Source organism: Sinocyclocheilus grahami, unplaced genomic scaffold (genome assembly GCF_001515645.1).
Source record: "Sinocyclocheilus grahami isolate Dianchi unplaced genomic scaffold, SAMN03320097.WGS_v1.1 scaffold226.1, whole genome shotgun sequence".
Lineage (NCBI taxonomy): Eukaryota > Metazoa > Chordata > Actinopteri > Cypriniformes > Cyprinidae > Sinocyclocheilus > Sinocyclocheilus grahami.
Window position 1 is genome coordinate 600,846 of NW_015505405.1, and position 9,391 is coordinate 610,236.

Below are 9,391 nucleotides of genomic sequence, written 5' to 3' on the forward strand. Positions count from 1 at the left end.
AAAGGGGTCATATGATGTTGCTAAAAAGAACATTATTTTGTGTTTTTGGTGTAATGAAATGTGTTTATACGGTTTAAGGTTAAAAAAACACATTATTTTCCACATACTGTACATTATTGTTTCTCCTCTATGCCCCTCCTTTCTGAAACGCGTCGATTTTTATGAAGCTCATCGGTCTGAAAAGCGAGGTGTGCTCTGATTGGCCAGCTATCCAGTGCGTTGTGATTGGCCGAATACCTCAAGCGTGTGACGGAAATGTTACGCCGCTCACCATATTGTGATGCTTTGTCCCGGCCGGAGCGACGAGACAAAAACATTAAAAACCCATTATAAACAAGGCATTTGTTGCATCCAGTAGGGACATAATGATGGATTATAATGACTTATACTGTCTTTTTATGCGTTGGATCTTGAAAGCCGATCCAGCAATCCACAGCACTAAGTTGATGTATTCCCTCAGCGACCAGCACGGATCAGCTCTAGGCATGACGAAGCGGATATCATCCTCTTTTGGAAGGCCAACCAAAGTAGTTTCGCTTTCACAACGAAACACACAGCGCCTTCACGACATGGCGGCGGCGGCAACAATACTACAGCGAGAATAAAAGTTACGCCGCCTTTCTTTGCGTGAACATTTGGGCGGTGTTATGCAAATCTTCCCACATAGTGAGGTAGACATGTGGGGGTGTGTTAGAACGAGCTGTTTTAGGTAGGTGTGGTTGACTCTTAACTTTTATAAAGAATATCTCTTTGGATTTGAGACTTTAGTCTTTGCAACTTTACAGATCTTCTTTATGCACCAAGAGCTTGTAACACTCCAAACAATCATATGACCCCTTTAATACTGTTTCACCATGCAACAATGCAAATCTCTGTTTCTTTCTTTCCTGACTCCTTATTTGATTGAACTGCAAAAATCTTCGAAATCTTATGTTTAGATTTGAACTTACTCTGAGATTTATTTTTGCATACTGTTTCAGATTTGGTTTCAGTTTGCAGTAGGAAGCATGCTAGTGTAGCATTCTGAAAACATAACCACTTTCTCTTTAACTGTGGGACTTAAGTTGATTTGGCCACTGGACTCTATTAGTTAATGGGAGTCATGCTGAAGCACTTGGAGTGAAACATGTGCATCTATGTACCTACTTAACCATATTTTGGGGACAAATTTGTACCCAGAAGTGAGCTAAACCTGACAAAATCTCCCAAAACCTCGGGGGATGTTTTTTTATAAAAACATTAAGAAATGTGTGGGTTAGGGTTTTGTGATAGTACTTAGTGACGTGAAGTGACGTGTGGCCAAGTATGGTAACCCAAACTTGGAATTAACCCATCCTAAGTGCACACACACACCATGAACACACACCCGGAGCAGTGGGCAGCCATTTTTGCTGAGGCGCCCGGGGAGCAGTTGGGGGATCGGTGCCTTGCTCAAGGGCACCTCAGTCGTGGTATTGAAGGTGGAAGAGAGCACTATACATTCACTCCCCCCACCTACAATCCCTTCCGGTACGAGACTCAAACCCGCAACCTTTGGGTTACGAGTCCGACTCTCTAACCATTAGGCCACGACTTCCCCTTATAACTAGCTATACAGTACGGTTTAAAAAAGCCATAAGTATTTTCACCAAAAAGAAAAATTATGGTTTTAAGCTTTTCTATCTTTTGCTGTAGTGTGTCAGTTACGAAATATCAGTTTACATTTCCAAACATTCCTTTTGCCATTAATTGTAATAATCCAGTGAGATTGTTGTATGGACAAGTAGTTTGACAACAGCCAGTGCTCCACACAGAGATCTGTTCTCACCGTCATCCAGTCTGTCTGGGATTACATGAAGAAACAAAAAGAACTGAGGCAGACTAAACCTAGAAGAACTTTGGCAACATCTCCAAGACGCTTCAAGAAAGCTACTGTACTGTGAAAAGTTTTAGGCACTTGTGTAAAAATGCTGTAATAACAACATTAATGGCCCAAGACTTTTGCTCAGTACTGTATATAAAAACAATAGAAGTCTATGCAGTGTCCCCACTGTATGACTTTGCACACTCTACAAATTTAGCAAATCTTTAAAGATTCCTCTGATCCTAGACCAAAATCTGTAGTCTTTGAATGAAGTGCTCCACACAGAGTTCTCACCGTCATCCAGTCTGTCTGGGATTACATGAAGAAACAAAAAGAACTGAGGCAGACTAAACCTAGAAGAACTTTGGCAACATCTCCAAGACGCTTCAAGAAAGCTACTGTACTGTGAAAAGTTTTAGGCACTTGTGTAAAAATGCTGTAATAACAACATTAATGGCCCAAGACTTTTGCTCAGTACTGTATATAAAAACAATAGAAGTCTATGCAGTGTCCCCACTGTATGACTTTGCACACTCTACAAATTTAGCAAATCTTTAAAGATTCCTCTGATCCTAGACCAAAATCTGTAGTCTTTGAATGGTCTTTGAATGGTAGTTTGACACGTTCGCCGACAGCCGATTAATGACCATTGACCAAATTCTGCCAGTGCCACAAGTTTTGAGGCACAGTCCTGCAGTATGGCTTATCCTATGATGATCATCAAATCAAAATGCATTACGAGCACAGAACTTGATGGTGCAATTGGTGTGACAACAGTCACACCAATCACTTGTTTCCCTTTTTCTTTTCAATGAATGAATTTTGTTTTCAATCCGACACATTCCAGCTTCTGAATTTGAGTGCCCTTAATAGATAGCTCATATTTTAAATAACATTGACACTAATTGCCCAGGCACGACAGAAACTCCAAACTCCTGCCTGTGTATCTGTGTGTGAGAGAGGTTGTGCACTTGAGAGCTTGTGTATGGATGTGTGTGTGTGTGTGCTCTTTGCAGAGTGAGTTTATATAAGCTGTAAACAAGAGCAGCTCTGTCCTGCTGCAGGAGAAAGAATGAGAGCGAGGGGAACCAGAAAGAGGGCAGAAAGTGTGTGAATGCATGAGTGTGCGTGAGAGTTTGCTTGTGCTATCTGGTGCTGGATGCTAAAGGAACCGTTCACCCAAAAATGAAACTTGCTTTTCTCACCCCAAATGTCACTCCAAACATGTATGACATCATTTGTTATGTGGAGCAAAAAATCAGAAATTTAGAAGATTGTTCATGCTGCTCTTTTCCATACAATGTAAACAAATAAATAAATAGGGTAAAGTTTAAAATGTAGAATATTTAACTATTTTTTTGTATCATTTTAATGTATTATTATTTTTGCACATATTTGTGAGCCAGTTACCGTCTATAAGTAAAAAACCTGTTTGATTGCTTGCACTTTGGACTGAACGTGTGTACTTTCTGTTTGATGACAGATGTTCTGTGAGTGGTGATCTGTCAGAGGATGGATTGAGCTCTGAGGAAGATGGCAACAGTTCTGACTCCAGCAAAGAAGACATGAGCCGTTCAAAAGACAAAGAGGTACTACACCTTTACGCAGACAGACATAACTACATCACAGCCAAATGGATGGTCATTTTTGGTATGCAAGGTTCAGCACAAGTTAAGCTCTGACAACATCTGTGATTGTTTCTTCTATTACCACAGGAAATCATTTCAGCTCATCTCTTAGCTAGAGTAAACAGTAAACACAGACAAAAAATAGTTTACACTAATCCACCTACAATGGAAGTTTATGAGGCAGGACATTGCACTGGGATAAACACTGAAATACATACAGTGTTTTGAAAGTATACCCATAGGACTTGAATATTATGCATCAGATTATTGGGACAAAATTGCATACTGGCCTCAGCAAAGTTGACGAACTTTGTTGAATAACTAATTTTTGAGTTAGTTTAATTTTAGCATGGTTTAACAGTTGCAAAGTAAAAAAAATACAACCAAATATAGAGTGGCATGACACTGTCGATAAAGCTTAACAATCCTTTTTCAACTTCCATCTTCAATACAGCTGCTGATTTAACAAAGGCCATGTGGGCGTGGAAAATGTCAACCACAAATATCTATTAAATCCCTAAAATTAAGTCCCATCTTACATTATTTACTTCTGAATATTGTGTTTTCACTCAGAAATTATTCATTGAATTTCAAGAAACTGTTCGTCCAAAAGTGAAAATTCCAAACTCGGAACTAAAGACTTTAGTTCATCTTTGAAACACAAATGACGATATTTTAATGAAACCTGAGAAATTTCTATCCCTCAATTGTAAGTCATGTTCACTAAAAATGGAAGTTTCAAAAATTGAGTAATTTGCCGTAATTTTATGACGAAAAGATTTAATGTAGGCTATTATTCACATTAAGGTATTTGGAAAGTATAATTAAGGTAAATGGAAGCTCCAGTGTAAACATGTTTTGTTTGTGTTACGGGACGAAAGAGACGTGAGACGTGCGGATCCATTTGCAAGCTTTATTTAGAAGACGTGGTCAGAAACAGGCATGGGTCAGACAATGGCAAACTGGTATGTAGAAGACAAGGCAAGAGCAGTCCGGTAAACAAGCGAGGGTCAGTCGACGGCAAACGTAATCCAACAGGGCGAGACTAGAGGGATAATCCAGGTACAAGGCAAAGGTCCAGGCAGGGGTAAATGGTATCTGAACAGGGCAAGACGAGAGGGGTAATCCGAGATACACAGGCAATGATCAGAACATGAGAAAACGGACAAGGCAAGACTCAGATAAGGCTAGGAAAACTAAAGCAGGCTCCGTAAGGTAGCTATCAGCTAAACCGTGATATACGCTAATCAATACTCTGCGTTGAATTGTGGTGTGAGACTGATTTATGTAGTGTGTTGTTGGTAGCAGCTGTGTGTGATTGGTTTCAGGTGAGTTTGTGATTAGTGCAATGGAGCATGGGAAATGTAGTCCAGGGGGATGTGTAACAGTCTGTGTGGTGTGAGAGTCAATATAATGGGAGGGTGACCTCTGGTGGCAAGCAGACGGAAGTTCATGGACAGGATTCGTGACAGTTTGAGTCCTTAGCCATCTTCAAGAATTGGCTAAAAACATCTCTTCCATCTTTATTTGACCTTCTAACTCTAGCACTCTCTATTCTAATTCTATTCTTAAAAAAACACTAGCTTCTCTAATCTTTTTGTATTCTATCTATTTGTTTTCTTTTTATATATTATACAATTAACAAAAGCAAAAAAAGGCCTCTAACACTAGCTTGCTCTATTCTTCTTCTATTCTATCTGTTTTCTTTTTATATATTATATAATAAAAAAAACCTTGCTACGTGTACTGCGTTTTTAATAAACCTCAGGCTGCAGACTTCCACACTCTGCTTGCCTCTTTTGATCTCAAGCGAGTGTTAACTATGGCTGCTCACAAATAAGGCAACCAACTGGACCTTATTTACACACAACACTGCTCCAATGATCATGTACTGGTTACTCCACTGCACACCTCGGATCACTTCCTCCTCACTCTTAACCTCAACATGGTTCCTGATACAACACATACCCCTCCACATGTCACTTTTCGACGTAACCTACGCTCTCTCTCACCCTCCCGGCTGTCTGCTATTGTTTCATCTTTGCTTCCTTCCCCTGAACAGTTAGCATCTCTTGATGCTAACAGTGCTACTGATACTTTCTGCTCCACTCTTAGATCTTGTTTAGACACTGTCTGCCCCTTGTTTTCCAGGCCAGCTCGTAAGACCTCTTCTGCCCCTTGGCTATGTTCTCCGTGAGCATCGTTCTAAGCTCAGAGCTGCAGAAAGAGGCTAGGAAAACTAAAGCAGGCTCCGTAAGGTAGCTATCAGCTAAACCGTGATATACGCTAATCAATACTCTGCGTTGAATTGTGGTGTGAGACTGATTTATGTAGTGTGTTGTTGGTAGCAGCTGTGTGTGATTGGTTTCAGGTGAGTTTGTGATTAGTGCAATGGAGCATGGGAAATGTAGTCCAGGGGGATGTGTAACAGTCTGTGTGGTGTGAGAGTCAATATAATGGGAGGGTGACCTCTGGTGGCAAGCAGACGGAAGTTCATGGACAGGATTCGTGACAGTTTGAGTCCTTAGCCATCTTCAAGAATTGGCTAAAAACATCTCTTCCATCTTTATTTGACCTTCTAACTCTAGCACTCTCTATTCTAATTCTATTCTTAAAAAAACACTAGCTTCTCTAATCTTTTTGTATTCTATCTATTTGTTTTCTTTTTATATATTATACAATTAACAAAAGCAAAAAAAGGCCTCTAACACTAGCTTGCTCTATTCTTCTTCTATTCTATCTGTTTTCTTTTTATATATTATATAATAAAAAAAACCTTGCTACGTGTACTGCGTTTTTAATAAACCTCAGGCTGCAGACTTCCACACTCTGCTTGCCTCTTTTGATCTCAAGCGAGTGTTAACTATGGCTGCTCACAAATAAGGCAACCAACTGGACCTTATTTACACACAACACTGCTCCAATGATCATGTACTGGTTACTCCACTGCACACCTCGGATCACTTCCTCCTCACTCTTAACCTCAACATGGTTCCTGATACAACACATACCCCTCCACATGTCACTTTTCGACGTAACCTACGCTCTCTCTCACCCTCCCGGCTGTCTGCTATTGTTTCATCTTTGCTTCCTTCCCCTGAACAGTTAGCATCTCTTGATGCTAACAGTGCTACTGATACTTTCTGCTCCACTCTTAGATCTTGTTTAGACACTGTCTGCCCCTTGTTTTCCAGGCCAGCTCGTAAGACCTCTTCTGCCCCTTGGCTATGTTCTCCGTGAGCATCGTTCTAAGCTCAGAGCTGCAGAAAGAGTATGGCGCAAATCACAAAATCCTACTGACCTTAATGTATATCGATCACTCCTCTCTTCATTCTCTGCTAATGTCTCCACTGCTAAAAGGACATACTATCACAACAAAATTAACAATTCACCTAACTCTCGCATGCTCTTTAAAACATTTTCCTCCCTCCTTTGTCCTCCTCCTCCCCCTCCTTCATCAACTCTAACAGCTGACGACTTTGCCACATTCTTCATTAATATTACAAACCTCAGTGCACAATTTGCCACACCACAAACTGTCAAACACATTTTACCAGCAAACATACACTCGTTTTCATCCTTCTCTCCACTCACTGAGGCAGAAGTCTCTAAACTCATGCTTTTCAATCATCCTACTACTTGTCCACTTGATCCTATTCCATCTGGACAGCATCCAATCTGGCTTCAGAAGTGGACATTCGACCAAAACTGCCTTGCTTTCAGTTGTTGAAGCCCTAAGACTGGCAAGAGCGGCTTCCAAATCTTCAATACTTATCTTGCTGGATCGGTCTGCTGCTTTTGATACGGTGAACCACCAGATCCTCTTGTCAACCCTATTGGAAAATGGCATCTCAGGAACCGCACGGTTTGAGTCTTACCTCTCAGATAGGTCCTTCAAGGTATCTTGGAGAGGTGAGGTGTCCAAGTCGCAACATCTAGCTACTGGGGTGCCTCAGGGCTCAGTTCTTGAACCACTTCTCTTCTCTGTCTACATGGCATCACTAGGTTCTGTCATTCAGAAACATGGCTTTTCATATCACTGCTATGCTGATGACACTCAACTCTACCTCACATCCCATCCTGATGATCCGACGATAACTGCTCGCATCTCAGCATGTCTAACAGACATTTCTTGTTGGATGACGGACCATCACCTTCAACTCAACCTGGCTAAGACAGAACTGCTTGTGGTTTCAACAAACCCATCACTTTATCAAAATTTATCATATGGCTCATCAACCATAGCTCCTTCAAAAACCGCTAGAAACCTTGGAGTTGTGATTGATGATAAGCTGAATTTCTCAGCCCACATTGCTAAAACTGCCCGGTCCTGCAGATTTGCTTTATACAACATTAGGAAGATCAGGCCCTTTCTTTCAGAACATGCAACACAACTCCTTATTCAAGCTCTTGTTCTATCCAGGCTGAACTATTGCAATACTCTCTTGGCAGGTCTTCCAGCCACTTCTATCAAACATCTACAATTAATCCAAAATGCCGCTGCAAGATTCATCTTTAATGAGCCGAAAAGAACGCATGTCACACCCCTGTTCATCAATTTGCACTGGCTACCAGTAGCTGCTCGCATAAAATTCAAGGCATTAATGTTTGCCTACAGAATTCATTACTTCAGAGTCATGTGCCCTCCAGAAGCTTGCGATCTGCAAGTGAACGGCGTATTATTGTGCCATCTCAAAGAGGCACAAAATCACTTTCACTGACTTTTACATTAACTTTTCCCTCCTAGTGGAATGACCTGCCCAACTCAATCGAGCGGTTTAGTCCTTAGCCATCTTCAAGGAACGACTGAAAACACATCTGTTCCATCTTTATTTGACCCTCTAACTCTAGCACTTTCTAATCTTTTAATTCTACTTTATCTATTTATCTTTTTTTATAATTTAAAAACATTCCTTTTACAGCAAATAAACTAAAAATAATATATTTGCATTTTTCCTAAGTGAAGTCTTACTGAAATGGTTTTAAAAGTAAAAACATCATGCTCACCTAGCCCAACGAAGGTCTCCAGTGGCGGATGAAGGTCTCTTGCGTGTTCGGTCTTTTCAGCGCGCAGAGTTATTCAATTTAGGTTTAACTCAATCTGACTCCATTTTAGTATCTGAATTCTAATTTCCTGAGATCTAATGTGCACTTAACCCTGGACGCAGATTTGCGGACAACATAAGCCTTCACTTAATCTACTTGAGAAAATAACTTCAGAGTGAGTCAGAATAAATCAAATGTAACAATTTATTATCAGTCAAGTAAATATGTATTATGACAATTATCTCCACAGCCAATTCAACGATATCAAATCAATACAAGACATCAAACTCTCAAAGACGAATCTAAGAGTAAAATGCATTCCTGAGATTAAATGTATTAGATGTATTAGAAAAATACATAGTACAGAGTATGTGGAGATACTCTGTACTACGGGCATTCTGGACATCCTTTTGCTGCAATCCTTTAAATACGAAACCAAGAAAAGACATCCTCCAAATGGAGACCTGTACAAACAATTGGAATTTGCATTAAGCCAGGTCCCAGACCTGGGTGGTCTACACCTCAAATGGGAACAAAAGGTAATTTGCATGGGATTGCTCTCTACGGTGATCAAAGTTTCTCTTAACTCTTAGGATCTGTATTATCTTTTAGTAAGATTAAGACCATTGTACCACTTGCCCTGAAACTATTCAAATGAAACCAAACATGACTGTAAATCTTATTTGCATTCATTTAGAACATTATATTCTTGACCAGTTTGAGTGAATCCAGTGGAGGGAGGAGATGAAAAGGCACAGATGCATATGTGAGAGAGGCGTTTCCCGCACCACCCCTCTGTGGGGTGTCCTGAAGATGCCAGTGCATTGTTTGCCTCTCAGGAGATCAAAGTATTCTAGTTTCTTTTATCCTTACA

General features: G+C 40.4%; 2 protein-coding genes across 2 annotated transcripts in view; one reads left to right on the forward strand and one right to left on the reverse strand.

The window, feature by feature from the left end:
* Positions 1 to 9,391, reverse strand: part of acot18 (acyl-CoA thioesterase 18) — a 446,653-nt gene that overhangs the window by 281,481 nt on the left and 155,781 nt on the right.
* The window catches only part of LOC107597032 (FYVE, RhoGEF and PH domain-containing protein 6-like), a 55,795-nt gene that overhangs the window by 10,738 nt on the left and 35,666 nt on the right, over positions 1 to 9,391 (forward strand). Inside the window, 1 exon segment of the mRNA XM_016287937.1 lies at positions 3,327 to 3,483. Coding sequence (XP_016143423.1) covers positions 3,327 to 3,483 — 157 coding nt within the window.